Source organism: Coregonus lavaretus, assembly GCF_964263955.1.
Source record: "Coregonus lavaretus genome assembly, chromosome: 26".
Classification (NCBI taxonomy): Eukaryota; Metazoa; Chordata; class Actinopteri; order Salmoniformes; family Salmonidae; genus Coregonus; species Coregonus lavaretus.
The window spans coordinates 18159383-18176241 of record NC_140013.1 but is presented as its reverse complement, the minus strand read 5'-3'; the positions used below and the strand labels follow the sequence as shown (position 1 = coordinate 18176241).

At 46.7% G+C, this 16859-nt stretch overlaps 1 protein-coding gene across 1 annotated transcript; it reads right to left on the bottom strand.

The window, feature by feature from the left end:
* Window positions 1-2528: 2528 nt before the first annotated feature.
* Window positions 2529-3464, bottom strand: LOC311101566 (olfactory receptor 6N1-like; the record flags this gene model as incomplete). Its single annotated transcript, XM_084142696.1, has 1 exon — window positions 2529-3464. The coding sequence occupies one exon, from the start codon at window positions 3462-3464 to the stop codon at window positions 2529-2531; it is 936 nt and encodes a 311-aa protein (XP_083998822.1).
* Window positions 3465-16859: the final 13395 nt, after the last annotated feature.

Genomic DNA, 16859 nt, shown 5'->3' with positions numbered 1-16859 from the left:
TTGCATAGCCAATGTGATTTATATGATATTTATTTTTTTCAGGATATTTTCGGCCTGCAGGCTGCAATGTTTTTATGTGTTGACTTTATGTAGGCTATTTTTACGTAGTTGGCAGTGGCAATAAAAGTTACTTTTAGATTTGTGTCATTTTCATTTAGGTTAAGATTGTAGAATGTAGATGTCACGATCGTTGGAGGAAGTGGACCAATGCGCAGCGTGATTTGCGAACATACTTTTATTTAAATTACCACACGAACAAAACGATAACGTGACGTCCTTGGTTATAATACACAAACCAACACGGAACAAGATCACACAACACACTGTGGAAAACAGGCTGCCTAAGTATGGTTCCCAATCAGAGACAACAAGCAACAGCTGATTCACGTTGCCTCTGATTGAGAACCACACCGGCCAACATAGAAACAAATGAACTAGAAAATCAACCTAGCACACAAAACACAAGAAACAACACACCCTGGCTCAACATAACAGAGTCCCAGAGCCAGGGCGTGACAGTACCCCCCCCCCCCCCCCCCCCCCCCCCCCCAAAGGTGCGGACTGCGACCGCGCCAAACATAAACCGAACAGGGGAGGGCCGGGTGGGCATTCCTCCTCGGAGGCGGTTCCGGCTCCGGGCTTGAACCCACCCTCCAACAAACCCCCCATAGCGCCCCTGGTCCGGTCTGGCCCTGCTGGCTGGATCTGGACTGGACATCGGTGGAGCGGATCGCTCAGGCTCCGATGTGGAGCAGCTAACCGGTACCTGACCAGGCACCGGTGACCCAGGCACGGGCTGTGCCGGACTGACGACGCGCACCACAGGCTTGGTGCGGGGAGCAGGAACGAGCCGGACCGGGCTGACGACGCGCACCACAGGCTTGGTGCGGGGAGCAGGGACGGGCCGAACCGGGCTGACGAAGCGCACCACAGGCTTGGTGCGGGGAGCAGGAACGGGCCGGCCCAGGCTGACGACGCGCACCCCTGGCTTGGTGCGGGGAGCAGGAACGGGCCGGACCAGGCTGACGACGCGCACCCCTGGCTTGGTGCGGGGAGCAGGAACAGGCCGAACCGGGCTGGCGACGCGCACCGTAGGCTTGGTGCGAGTGGCAGGAACAGGCCGGACTGGGCTGACGATGCGCACCACAGGCTTGGTGCGGGGAGCGGGAACAGGCCGAGCCGGACTGGCGACGCGCACCGTAGGCTTAGTGCGAGTGGCAGGAACAGGCCGGGCCAGGCTGGCGACGCGCACCCTTGGCTTGGTGCGGGGAGCAGTAACAGGCCGGGCCGGGCTGGTGACGCGCATCACAGGCTTGGTGCGAGGGACGGGAACAGGCCGGACCGCACTGGGAACACACACCACTGGCCTTACATGGGAATCAGGAACGGGCCGGACCGGACTGGCTACACACCTCAGTACCTCTTGCCGTGCCTCTACATCTTCCTTCCCTCTACTCGCCAATGGCTCCCGTAACCCGGTGGCCTTCTCTCCTCGTCCACTAACTCGCCCCTTATCTGCCTCCAGCAAAAAAAAATGGGTTTGTCTCTCCCCTGTGGATATGGCCTCCATGGCTCTCGCCAGACTCTCCATCCTCTGCTCCCAAGTCCAACCTCTCTCCTCCTCACGTGGCTTGACCCAGTCGAGGTGGATATCCGCTAGAGTTACCTCTGGCGTTGGCTCCTGGACACGCTGCTTGGTCCAGTTTTGGTGGGATCTTCTGTCACGATCGTTGGAGGAAGTGGACCAATGCGCAGCGTGATTTGCGAACATACTTATTTTATTAGAGTACCACACGAACAAAACAACAAAACGATACGTGACGTACTTGGTAACAGACACTAACCATACACGGAACAAGATCCCACAACACACTGTGGAAAACAGGCTGCCTAAGTATGGTTCCCAATCAGAGACAACAAGCAACAGCTGATTCACGTTGCCTCTGATTGAGAACCACACCGGCCAACATAGAAACAAATTAACTAGATAATCAACCTAGCACACAAAACCCATAGAAACAACACACCCTGGCTCAACATAACAGAGTCCCAGAGCCAGGGCGTGACAGTAGATCAACCACAGACAATGATTTTGAGATACAAAGACTATTATAAATTAAATGAAACTGTTCCACGAAAATGTGCATATGAAAATCATAACTGACACGCAGATTTGTAGAAATGGTAAGATACATTGGCACAAAGGGTGTCTATATATATGGAAAAATAAATGTTGACAAATCGATCGGTCGAAAGAAAAGACTTTGCTTCGTCGACTAAGATTTTTTTTGGGTCGGGTACAGCACTAGTAGAAATGCAGGAAATTAGCATTAGATGCCCAAATACATGTAGGGAGGACCCACAGACACCCCCCCCCCCCCTCACTTCTAAAACCAAAGTTGCACCCCTGGCTATAGATATCAAGAAATGAGGCGCCATTTAACCTTGCAACAGTTTTGGCTGATTTTACCTTTATTTTTGTTGACTTCTGATATCAGGATGTGTCCCTGTTGTGTAAGATCATGTAACTAACGTCTCATGTCAATGATTTTATGTGCATTACACATTCTAAAAAATGCCTTTCGAATCTGCTGGAGGTTAAGTCCATATATGACAGGGTTTAACACAGGTGGTATAACAAGGAATTGTACAGCCATTGCATTACGCATATTTAGTGTAATATTTACATTATTCCACCCTTGCAAGGTGTCAAACAGGGTCACAGTGATGAAAATAACTATTGTTATTAAATGTGGCACACATGTCTGTGTGAACTTAATCCTTCCCTTAGCTGACTTTACACAAGTCCTTACAATCGGACAGTAAGAAAATACAATTAAAAATAACTGTAAAACATGAACCAATATTACACATTTGTTCAAAATCTGATTGATGGTAATGGATAAACATGCATGTTTCAGTATAGACGGAATGTCACAGAAGATTTTATCAATGCGAGATCCACACAAAGGAATTCTGACGGTTAAACTAACTGCTATGAGTCCTATAAATAAAGGATAACACCAAGAAAATAAGAGTAACTTTCTAACAGTTAAAGATGTCACAATGTTATGGTATAGTAGTGGTCTGCATATTGCCACATACCTGTCGTAAGACATCACTGTTAGAGTAGACATTTCACACATGACAGATGTGTATATTACATAGGCTTGAGTCAAACATCCACCATAAGATATCACCTGAACATCTGACTGAAGGTCCAGTAAAAACTTGGGGTAGAAACCAGCAGTTCCATACAATCCATTGACACATAGACTACACAGAAAGATATACATGGGCTCATGGAGACCTTTCTCCTGAATGATTGTTATGATCAGAGTCAGATTCAAAGTGATGATGAGAAGGTATGTGATAAGAGACAAGATAAAATAGACCGATTTGTTGTTAAATGTCTCTTGTAAGCCAAAGAGATAAAATAACTTGACTTGGGTTGAGTTCTCCATAGCTTTTGTTAATTTTCTTCCTCTGGTCAATGCAACAATTCTTAGTCCTTACAAGGCTTGAGTGTGTATGGATGTGATGAATTCAAGTGTGAATCATTTGATTCTGTGTAGGCTCAGAAACTTGTGTCCATGAAATGTCTTCTTACTTGACAGAGGGATACAGCTCCAATAACTTGTCCTACTAGCCTCTAAATATATCATAGTGTTTGCTCACATGGGATTGTAGTTTCAGTGTCAACATGTAACCTCTCCATAGAGATGGATCTATATTGAGTTTATGACAAGCAACTCATTTGATTCTATTTACTCTATTCATGAATTAACCCAGCAAACAGGGGACGTCCTAAGGACATTCGGCAACGTTCCCATTAGGTCCCTTTAAGGCAGCTTTTCCCAAACTCTGTCCTGCATTTTTTTGCCCTACCACTACATAGCTGATTCAAATAATCAAAGCTTGATGATTAGTTATTATTTGAATCAGCTGTGCTAGGGCAAAAACCAAAATGTGCACCCCTTGGGGTCCCCAGGTCAAAGTTTGGGAAATGCTGCTTTAAAGGTTTCAGCGAGACGTTATCCCACTGATGTTCTGAGAACATTGTAGGAACATTAAAACATGACATTAACCTCGGGACCATAAGTGGGCGTTCAGCACAGATACCGGTTTGGTCACAGTATAACGTTATGATAAGGTATACTGAACAAAAATGTAAACATAACATGCAACAATTTGAAAGATTATACTGAGTTACAGTTCATATAAGGAAATCAGTCAATTGAAATGAATTCATTAAGCCATAATCTATGGATTTCACATGAATTGGAATACAGATATGCATCTGTTGGTCACAGATACAGTACCTAAAAAAAAGGTAGGGGTGTGGATCAGAAAACCAGTCAGTATCTGGTGTGACCACCATTTGCCTTATCCAGCGTGACATGTCCTTTGCATAGAGTTCATCAGGCTGTTGATTGTGGAATGTGGAATGTTGTCCCACTCCTCTTCAATGGCTGTGCGAAGATGCTGGATATTGGCGGGAACTGGAACACGCTGTTGTACACGTCGATCCAGATTATCCCAAACATGCTTAATGGGTGACATGTCTGGTGAGTATGCAGACCAGGGATGAACTGGGACATTTTCAGCTTCCAGAAATTGTGTACACATCCTTGCAACATGGGGCCGTGCATTATCATGCTAAAACATGAGGTGATCGCGGCGGATGAATGGCACGACAATGGGCCTCAGGATTTCGTCACAGCATCTCTGTGCATTCAAATAGCCATCAATAAAATGCAATTGTGTTCGTTGTTCATAGCTTATGCCTGGCCATACTATAACCCCACCACCACCATGTTCACAACGTTGACATCAGCAAACCGCTCGCCCAAACTACGCCATACACGTGGTATGCAGATGTGAGGTCGGTTGGACCTACATCCACATTTTCTAAAACAATGTTGGAGGCTGCTTATGGTAGAGAAATAAACATTCAATTCTCTGGTGGACATTCCTGCAGTCGGCATGCCAATTGCTCCTTCCCACAAAACTTGAGCCATCTGTGGCATTTTGTTGTGTGACAAAACTCCACATCTGAGCCATCAACGTTAGGTAGTTAGTAGCTACTGTACTTAATTACACCTACTGATTGCAGAAGACAAATGTTAGCTGGCGTCGGGTAAGTTTGGCTTTATACATAGCTTGGGCTTTGTCGAGTAAGGCTTAATTATGTATTTAGATTGTAGTTAGGTATTGTAGATAGGCCCGCAGCACGAAGCTAGCTAGCTAGCCGTTTTTCAAACAAATTCAACACAGTAGCCATTGCTAGCTAGCCAACACGACCAGCTAACTGTACTGCAGTAGCGAAATACAATATATTTGTGCTAGCTAGCCAACGTTTAATTTTTGCTGCGTTATGAAAGGAACTAGACACGGACACGAATTATCTGTTTAGTGTGTTAACACACTATTGGTAGTTTGTTGTAACCAAGTATTGGTGCTAAACTGTGTTTTATTGGATGCTAGCATGCTAGTTAGCTATGGCATCATAGTTAGGCATCGTGGGCTGTTGTGGGTAGTTATTGTAGGTTAGCATTGTTTTCGGCGGTGCCGGGTGTAGCACGAAGCTAGCTAGCTAGCCGTTTTTCAAACAAAGCAACACAGTAGCCATTGCTAGCTAGCCAACACGACCAGCTAACTGTACTGTAGTAGCTAAATACAATATACTTGTGCTAGCTAGCCAACGTTTAATTATTGCTGCGTTATGAAAGGAACTAGACACGGACACGAATTATCTGTTTAGTGTGTTAACACACTATTGGTAGTTTGTTGTAACCAAGTATTGGTGCTAAACTGTGTGTTATTGGATGCTAGCATGCTAGTTAGCTATGGTGTCATAGTTAGGCATCGTGGGCTGCTGTGGGTAGTTATTGTAGGTTAGCATTGTTTTCGGCGGTGCCGGGTGTAGCACGAAGCTAGCTAGCTAGCCGTTTTTCGAACAGAGTCAACACAGTAGCCATTGTGTGCTGTACTGTGGCAGCTAAATACAATATATTTGTGCTAGCTAGCCAACGTTTAATAATTGCTGCGTTATGAAAGGAACTAGACACGGACACTAATTATCTGTTTAGTGTGTTAACACACTATTGGTGGTTTGTTGTGGCCAAGTGTTGGTGCTAAACTGTGTGTTATTGGATGCTAGCATGCTAGTTAGCTATGGTGTCATAGTTAGCTAGCTGAATAAAGTGGGTTGAGTCTATTCCTTGAAACATTGAACCGCTGTGGTTCACAACAATTCTGATTTCTAAAGGTGGAAGTTGGGAGAGTTTTTTGTTCGGGTGGTTCAGTGAAACAATTATAGTTTCTGAGGTGGAAGTTTTGGTGAGGGAGGCCCTGCTCTCTCCTCTCCCAGATGTTTAGTTCATTTAATTCCGATCTCCTCTGCATTATTGTAGCCATTTGCTACAGCCTGTCAACTATGCCTCTGCCTATCCCTGTTCTCTCCTCTCTGCACAGGCTACACAAACGCCTCACACCGCGTGGCTGCTGCCTCTCTAACCTGGTGGTCCCTGCACGCACCCCACACCTGGAGTTCCAGGTCTCAGGCAGCCTCTGGAACTGCCGTTCTGCTGCCAACAAAGCTGACTTCATCCCAGCCTATGCTAACCTCCAGTCCCTCGACTTCCTGGCGCTGACGGAAACATGGATTACCACTGAAAACACTGCTACTCCTACTGCTCTCTCCTCGTCTGACCATGTGTTCTCGCATACCCCGAGAGCATCTGGTCAGAGGGGTGGTGGCACAGGAATTCTCATCTCTCCCAAGTGGACATTCTCAATTTTTCCCCTAACCCATCTGTCTATCTCCTCATTTGAATTCCATGCTGTCACAGTCACTAGCCCATTTAAGCTTAATATCCTTGTCATCTATCGCCCTCCAGGTTCCCTTGGAGAGTTCATCAATGAGCTTGACGCCTTGATAAGTTCCTTTCCTGAGGATGGCTCACCCCTCACAGTTTTGGGGGATTTCAACCTCCCTACGTCCACATTTGACTCATTTCTCTCTGCCTCCTTCTTTCCACTCCTCTCTTCTTTTGACCTCACCCTCTCACCGTCCCCCCCTACTCACAAGGCAGGCAATACGCTTGACCTCATCTTTACTAGATGCTGCTCATCTACTAATCTCACTGCAACTCCCCTCCATGTCTCCGACCACTACTTTGTTTCCTTTTCTCTCTCGCTCTCCTCCAACACTACTCACTCTGCCCCTACACAGATGGTAATGCGCCGCCGCAACCTTCGCTCTCTCTTTCCCACTACTCTCTCCTCTTCCATCCTATCATCTCTTCCCTCTGCTCAATCCTTCTCCCTCCAATCTCCTGATTCTGCCTCCTCAACCCTCCTCTCCTCCCTTTCTGCATCCTTTGACTCTCTGTGTCCCCTATCCTCCCGGCCGGCTCGGTCCTCCCCTCCAGCTCCGTGGCTTGATGACTCATTGCGAGCTCACAGAACAGAGCTCCGGGCAGCGGAGCGGAAATGGAAGAAAACTAAACTCCCTGCCGACCTGGCATCTTTTCACTCCCTCCTCTCTACATTTTCTTCATCTGTTTCTGCTGCTAAGGCCACTTTCTACCACTCTAAATTCCAAGCATCTGCCTCTAATCCTAGGAAGCTCTTTGCCACATTTTCCTCCCTGCTGTGGATGACTTCGTCAACCACTTTGAAAAGAAGGTTGACGACATCCGATCCTCGTTTGTTAAGTCTAATGACACTGCTGGTCCTACTCACACTGCCCTACCCTATGCTCTGACTTCTTTCTCCCCTCTCTCTCCAGATAAAATCCTGCGACTTGTGACTGCAGGCCGCCCAACAACCTGCCCGCTTGACCCCATCCCCTCCTCTCTTCTCCAGACCATCTCCGGTGACCTTCTCCCCTACCTCACCTCGCTGATCAACTCATCCTTGACCGCTGGCCATGTCCCTTCCGTCTTCAAGAGAGCGAGAGTTGCACCCCTTCTCAAAAAACCAACACTCGATCCCACTGATGTCAACAACTACAGACCAGTATCCCTTCTTTCTTTTCTTTCCAAAACTATTGAGCGTGCCGTCTTTAGCCAACTCTCTTGCTATCTCTCTCAGAATGACCTTCTTGATCCAAACCAGTCAGGTTTCAGGACTGGTCATTCAACTGAGACTGCTCTTCTCTGTGTCACGGAGGCTCTCCGCACTGCTAAAGCTAACTCTCTCTCCTCTCCTTGTCCTTCTAGACCTGTCTGCTGCCTTTGATACTGTGAACCATCAGATCCTCCTCTCCACCCTCTCCGAGCTGGGCATCTCCGGCGCGGCTCACTCCTGGATTGCGTCCTACCTGACCGGTCGCTCCTACCAAGTGGCGTGGCGAGAAGCTGTCTCCGCACCACGTGCTCTCACCACTGGTGTCCCCCAGGGCTCAGTTCTAGGCCCTCTCCTATTCTCCCTATACACCAAGTCACTTGGCTCTGTCATATCCTCACATGGCCTCTCCTATCATTGCTACGCTGACGATACACAACTAATCTTCTCCTTTCCCCCTTCTGATAACCAGGTGGCGAATCGCATCTCTGCATGTCTGGCAGACATATCAGTATGGATGACGGATCACCACCTCAAGCTGAACCCTGGCAAGACGGAGCTGCTCTTCCTCCCGGGGAAGGACTGCCCGTTCCATGATCTCTCCATCACGGTTGACAACTCCGTTGTGTCCTCCTCCCAGAGTGCGAAGAGCCTTGGCGTGACCCTGGACAACACCCTGTCGTTCTCCGCTAACATCAAGGCGGTGACCCGATCCTGCAGGTTCATGCTCTACAACATTCGGAGAGTACGACCCTGCCTTACACAGGAAGCGGCACAGGTCCTAATCCAGGCACTTGTCATCTCCCGTCTGGATTACTGCAACTCGCTGTTGGCTGGCCTCCCTGCCTGTGCCATTAAACCCCTACAACTCATCCAGAATGCCGCAGCCCTTCTGGTGTTCAACCTTCCCAAGTTCTCTCACGTCACCCCCCTCCTCCGCACACTCCACTGGCTTCCAGTTGAAGCTCGCATCCGTTACAAGACCATGGTGCTTGCCTATGGAGCAGTGAGGGGAACGGCACCTCCGTACCTTCGGGCTCTGATCAGTCCCTACACCCAAACGAGGGCATTGCGTTCATCCACCTCTGGCCTGCTGGCTCCCCTTCCTCTGCGGAAGCATAGTTCACGCTCAGCCCAGTCAAAACTGTTCGCTGCTCTGGCACCCCAATGGTGGAACAAGCTCCCTCACGACGCCAGGACAGCGGAGTCACTCACCACCTTCCGGAGACATTTGAAACCCCACCTCTTTAAAGAATACCTGGGATAGGATAAAGTAATCCCCCCCCCCCCCCCCCAAAAAAAAAAAGTGTAAAGTGGTTATCCCACTGGCTATAGGGTGAATGCACCAATTTGTAAGTCGCTCTGGATAAGAGCGTCTGCTAAATGACGTAAATGTGCCCTTGAGCAAGGCACTTAACCCTAATTGCTCCTGTAAGTCGCTCTGGATAAGAGCGTCTGCTAAATGACTAAAATGTAAATGTAAAATGTAGAGTTGCCTTTTATTGTCCCCAGCACAAGATTCACATGTATACAGTGCCTTGCAAAAGTATTCATCCCCCTTGGCGTTCTTCCTATTTTGTTGCATTACAACCTGTAATTTAAATTGATTTTTATTTGGATTTCATGTAATGGACATACAAAAAATAGTCCAAATTCGTGAAGTGAAATGAAAAAAATAACTTCTTTCAAAAAATTCTAAGAAATCAATAACGGAAAAGTGGTGCGTGCATATGTATTCACCCCCTTTGCTATGAAGCCCCTAAATAAGATCTGGTGCAACCAATTACCTTCAGAAGTCACATAATTAGTTAAATAAAGTTCACCTCTGTGCAATCTAAGTGTCACGTGATCTGTCACATGATCTCAGTATATATACAGTGGGGAGAACAAGTATTTGATACACTGCCGATTTTGCAGGTTTTCCTACTTACAAAGCATGTAGAGGTCTGTAATTTTTATCATAGGTACACTTCAACTGTGAGAGACGGAATCTAAAACAAAAATCCAGAAAATCACATTGTATGATTTTTAAGTAATTAATTTGCATTTTATTGCATGACATAAGTATTTGATACATCAGAAAAGCAGAACTTAATATTTGGTACAGAAACCTTTGTTTGCAATTACAGAGATCATACGTTTCCTGTAGGTCTTGACCAGGTTTGCACACACTGCAGCAGGGATTTTGGCCCACTCCACCATACAAACCTTCTCCAGATCCTTCAGGTTTCAGGGCTGTCGCTGGGCAATATGGACCTTCAGCTCCCTCCAAAGATTTTCTATTGGGTTCAGGTCTGGAGACTGGCTAGGCCACTCCAGGACCTTGAGATGCTTCGTACGGAGCCACTCCTTAGTTGCCCTGGCTGTGTGTTTCGGGTCGTTGTCATGCTGGAAGACCCATCTTCAATGCTCTTACTGAGGGAAGGAGGTTGTTGGCCAAGATCTCGCGATATATAGTCTCCCGAGTGGCGCAGTGGTCTAAGGCACTGCATCGCAGTGCTAGCTGTGCCACTAGAGATCCTGGTTCGAATCCAGGCTCTGTCGTAGCCGGCCGCGACCGGGAGACCCATGGGGCGGCGCACAATTGGCCCAGGGTAGGGGAGGGAATGGCTGGCAGGGATGTAGCTCAGTTGGTAGAGCATGGCGTTTGCAACGCCAGGGTTGTGGGTTTGATTCCCATGGGGGGCCAGTATGAAAAAAAAATAAAAAAATGTATGCACTCACTAACTGTAAGTTGCTCTGGATAAGAGCGTCTGCTAAAGGACTAAAATGGAAATGTAAAATACATGGCCCCATCCATCCTCCCCTCAATACGGTGCAGTCGTCCTGTCTCCTTTGCAGAAAAGCATCCCCAAAGAATGATGTTTCCACCTCCATGCTTCACGGTTGGGATGGTGTTCTTGGGGTTGTACTCATCCTTCTTCTTCCTCCAAACACGGCGAGTGGAGTTTAGACCAAAAAGCTCTATTTTTGTCTCATCAGACCACATGACCTTCTCCCATTCCTCCTCTGGATCATCCAGATGGTCATTGGCAAACTTCAGACGGGCCTGGACATGCGCTGGCTTGAACAGGGTGACCTTGCGTGCGCTGCAGGATTTTAATCCATGACGGCGTAGTGTGTTACTAATGGTTTTCTTTGAGACTGTGGTCCCAGCTCTCTTCAGGTCATTGACCAAGTCCTGCCATGTAGTTCTGGGCTGATCCCTCACCTTCCTCATGATCATTGATGCCCTACGAGGTGAGATCTTGCATGGAGCCCCAGACCAAGTGTGATTGACCGTCATCTTGAACTTCTTCCATTTTCTAATAATTGCGCCAACAGTTGTTGCCTTCTCACCAAGCTGCTTGCCTATTGTCCTGTAGCCCATCCCAGCCTTGTGCAGGTCTACAATTTTATCCCTGATGTCCTTACACAGCTCTCTGGTCTTGGCCATTGTGGAGAGGTTGGAGTCTGTTTGATTGAGTGTGTGGACAGGTGTCTTTTATACAGGTAACACGTTCAAACAGGTGCAGTTAATACAGGTAATGAGTGGAGAACAGGAGGGCTTCTTAAAGAAAAACTAACAGGTCTGTGAGAGCCGGAATTCTTACTGGTTGGTAGGTGATCAAATACATATGTCATGCAATAAAATGCGAATTAATTACTTAAAAATCATACAATGTGATTAGATTTTAGATTTTAGATTCCATCTCTCACAGTTGAAGTGTACCTATGATAAAAATAACAGACCTCTACATGCTTTGTAAGTAGGAAAACCTGCAAAATCAGCAGTGTATCAAATACTTGTTCTCCCTACTGTACACCTGTTCTGAAAGGCACCAGAGTCTGCAACACCACTAAGCATGGGGAACCACCAAGCAAGCGGCACCATGAAGACCTAGGAGCTCTCCAAACAGGTCAGGGACAAAGTTGTGGAGAAGTACAGATCAGGGTTGGGTTATAAAAAAATATCTGAAACTTTGAACATCCCACGTAGCACCATTAAATCCATTATTAAAAAATTGAAAGAATATGGCACCACAACAAACCTGCCAAGAGAGGGCCGCCCACAAAACTCACGGACCAGGCAAGGAGGGCATTAATCAGAGAGGCAACAAAGAGACCAAAGATAACCCTGAAGGAGCTGCAAAGCTCCACAGCGGAGATTGGAGTATCTGTCCATAGGACCACTTTAAGCCATACACTCCACAGAGCTGGCCTTTACGGAAGAGTGGCCAGAAAAATGTAATTGCTTAAAGATAAAAAATAAGCAAACACGTTTGGTGTTCGCAAAAAGGCATGTGGGAGACTCCCAAAACATATGGAAGAAGGTACTCTGGTCAGATGAGACTAAAATTGAGCTGTTTGCCCATCAAGGTAAATGCTATGTCTGGCGCAAACCCAACACCTCTCATCATCCTGAGAACACCATCCCCACAGTGAAGCATGGTGGTGACAGCATCATGCTGTACGGATGTTTTTCATCGGCAGGGACTGGGAAACTGGTCAGAATTGAGGATTGATGGATGGTGCTAAATACAGGGAAATTCTTGAGGGAAACCTGTTTCAGTCTTCCAGAGATTTGATACTGGGACGGAGGTTCACCTTCTATCAGGACAATGACCCTAAGCATACTGCTAAAGCAACACTCGAGTGGTTTAAGGGGAAACATTTAAATGTCTTGGAATGGCCTAGTCAAAGCCCAGACCTCAATCCAATTGAGAATCTGTGGTATGACTTAAAGATTGCTGTACACCAGTGGAACCCATCCAGCTTGAAGGAGCTGGAGCAGTTTTGCCTTGAAGAATGGGCAAAAATCCCAGTGGCTAGATGTGCCAAGCTTATAGAGACATACCCCAAGAGACTTGCAGCTGTAATTGCTGCAAAAGGTGGCTCTACAAAGTATTGACTTTGGGGGGGTGAATAGTTATGCACGCTCAAGTTTTTATTTTTAATTTTATTATTTCTTGTTAGTTTCACAAGAAAAAATATTTTGCATCTTCAAAGTGGTAGGCATGTTGTGTAAATCAAATGATACAACCCCCCCACAATTTTAATTCCAGGTTTTAAGGCAACAAAATAGGAAAAATGCCAAGGGGGGTGAATACTTTCGCAAGCCATTGTAATTATCATGCAGTTTAATCAGCTTCTTGATATGCCACCCCTGTCAGGTGGATGGACTATCTTGGCAAATGAAAAATGCTCACTAAGCACTTCATGATGACAGAAGTGAGTGCTATGGGGCGATAGTCATTTAGTTCAGTTACCTTTGCTTCCTTGGGTACAGGAACAATGGTGGACATCTTGAAGCAAGTGGGCACAGCAGACTGGGATAGGGAGAGATTGAATATGTCCGTAAACACTCCAGCCAGCTGGTCTCTGCATGCTCTGAGGACGCGGCTAGGGATGCCGTCTGGGCCGGGCAGCCTTGCGAGAGTTAAATTGCTTAAATGTCTTACCTCTGCCACGGAGAACGAGAGCTCACAGTCCGTGCTAGCGGGCCGCGTCGGTGGCACTGTGTTATCCTCAAAGCGGGTGAAGAATTTGTTTAACTTGTCCGGGAGCAAGATGTCGGTGTCTACAACGTGGCTGGTCTTCCCTTCATAATCCGTGATTGTCTGTAGACCCTGCCACATACGTCTTGTGTCTGAGGCGTTGAATTGCGAATCCACTTTGTCTCTGTACTGACATTTTGCCTGTTTGATTGCCTTACGGAGGGAATAACTACACATTTGTTTTCTACCATATTCCCAGTCACCTTGCCATGGTTAAATGCGGTGGTTTGCGCTTTCTGTTTTTCGCGAATGCTGCCGTCTGTCCACAGCTTCTGGTTTGGGTAGGTTTTAATAGTCACAGTGGGAACAACATCCCCTATACACTTCCTGATGAACTCAGTCACCAGGTCCATGTATACGTGAATATTATTCTCACAGGCTACCCGGAACATATCCCAGTCCGCGTGATCAAAACAATCTTGAAGCATGGATTCTGATTGGTCAGACCAGCGTTGAATAGACCTTAGCACGGGTACTTCCTGTTTGAGTTTCTGCCTATAGGAAGGGAGGAGCAAAATTGAGTTATGATCTGATTTGCTGAAAGGAGGGCGGGGAGGGCCTTGAAGGCATCCCGGAAGGGGGAGTAGCACTGGTCGAGCGTTTTAGCAGAGCGAGTACTACAGTCAATGTGTTGATAGAACTTCGGTAGCGTTTTCCACAAATTTGCTTTGTTAAAATCCCCAGCTACAATAAATGCGGACTCAGGATATGTGGTCTCCAGTTTGCACAAAGTCCAGTTTAGTTCCTTGAGGGCCATCTTGGTATCGGCTTGAGGGGGAGTATACACGGCTGTGACTATAACCGAAGAGAATTCTCTTGGGAGGCAATACGTTAGGCATTTGATTGTGAGGTATTCTAGGTCAGGTGAACAAAAGGACTTGAGTTTCTGTACGTTATCACAATCACACCATGAGTGGTTAATCATGAAACATACACCACCGCCTTTCTTCTTCTCTGAGAGTTCTTTATTCCTGTCTGTGCGATGTACTGAGAACCCAGCTGGCTGTATGGACAGGTAGAGTAAATCTGGAGAAAGCCATGATTCCGTGAAACAGAGTATGTTACAGTCCCTGATGTCTCTCTGGAAGGATATCCTCGCCCTGAGCTAGTCTACTTTATTGTCCAGAGACTGAACATTAGCGAGTAATACACGCGGAAGCTGTGGATGGTGTGCACGCCTCCTGAGTCGGACTAGAAGTCCACTCCGAATACCTCTTCTCTGAAGGCGGCGTCTTGGGGCAGCCTCTGGGTTAAGTTCAATTTCCCTGGGGGGTACGAACAAAGGATCCAATTCGGGGAAGTTGTATTCCTGGTCGTAATGCTGGTGATATCCAAAAATTATTTCCGTCTGTATGTAATAACACAAAAAAGTTCTGGGCTAATAATGTAAGCAATAACACACAAAAAACAAAATACTGCAAAGTTGCTTAGGAGCTAGAAGCAGAGCTGCCATGTCTGCCGGTGACATCTTTATACTCTACTATACTTCACAATTAACAGTGGGGTTGAACTTATTTTCTCTAAGCAGCACTGCCCCACACTTTCAAACTTGGTGAACTTGTATGGCAGGTGAGCATTCTACATATAGAATGAAGTCTTTGTTGGAGGATATATCCATTTAAGGCTAGATCCCCCAGGGGTGGCTGAATACAGTTGAATTACTACAAAATATATAAATTTAATAAGAAACTCAATGCAGAGAACTGGCAAACCTTTTTCTTATACTTGCACTTTTATGTGCTACTCTATTGTTGCAAAACAAACATTGTTGCAACACAAACACAGCTACCCCTGGCACTGAAATAAAATAATTAAAAACTAGTTTGAGGTGTCTGTTAATGAACTTTGCACTTCCGTTGAACCCGATACTGCAACAATGTAGCTTTGTATAGTAGGCTATTTTCCATCCTGTTATGCTACTAGAAAAAATCATAACACTACCACTATATCAGAGAGGGAAGGGCCAACAAAGCTACAAAGCTAGACCCACTTCAATTTGCTTACCGCCCCAATAGATCCACAGACGAAGTAATCGCCATCACACTTCACACTGCCCTATCCCATCTGGACAAGAGGAATACCTATGTAAGAATGCTGTTAATTGACTATAGCTCAGCATTCAACACCACAGTACCCTCCAAGCTCATCATTAAGCTCGAGGCCCTGGGTCTGAACCCCGCCCTGTGCAACTGGGTCCTAGACTTCCTGACGGGCCACCCCCAGGTGGTGAAGGTAGGAAACAACATCTCCACTTCGCTGATCCTCAACACTGGGGCCACACAAGGGTGCGTGCTCAGCCCCCTCCTGTACTACCTGTTCACCCACGACTGTGTGGCCAAGCACGCGTCCAACTCAATCATCAAGTTTGCAGACAACACAACAGTAGCAGGCTTGATTACCAACAATGACGAGGCCGCCTACAGGGAGGAGGTGAGGGCTCTGGGAGTGTGGTGCCAGGAAAATAAGCTCTCACTCAACATCAACAAAACAAAGGAGATGATCGTGGACTTCAGGAAACAGCAGAGGGTGCACCCCCCTATTCACATCGACGGGACCGCAGTGGAGAAGGTGGAAAGCTTCAAGTTCCTTGGCGTACACATCACCGACAAACAAATGGTCCACCCACGCAGACATTGTGGTGAAGAAGGCGCAACAGAGCCTCTTCAACCTCAGGAGGCTGAAGAAATTTGTCTTGGCTCCTAAAACCCTCATAAACGTTTACTTTTACAGATGCACAATTGAGAGCATCCTGTTGGGCTGTATCACCGCCTGGTACGACAACTGCACTGCCCACAACCGTAGGGCTCTCCATAGGGTGGTGCGGTCTGCCGAACGCATTACCGGGTGCAAACTACCCGCTCTCCAAGACACATACAGCACCCGATGTCACAGGAAGGCCAAAAAGATCATCAAGGACATCAACCACCCGAGCCACTGACTGTTCATCCCCGCTATCATCCAGAAGGTGAGGTCAGTACAGGTGCATCAAAGCTGGGACCGAGAGAATGAAAAACTGCTTCTATCTCAAGGCCATCAGACTGTTAAATAGCCATCACTAGCACATTAGAGGCTGCTGCTGCCTATTGAAATCACTGGCCACTTTATGAAATGGAACACTAGTCACTTTAATAATTTTTACATATCTTGCACTACTCATCTCATATGTATATACTGCATTATTTTCTATAATATTCTACTGTATCTTAGTCCATGCCGCTCTGTCATTGCTTGTCCATATACAGTTGAAGT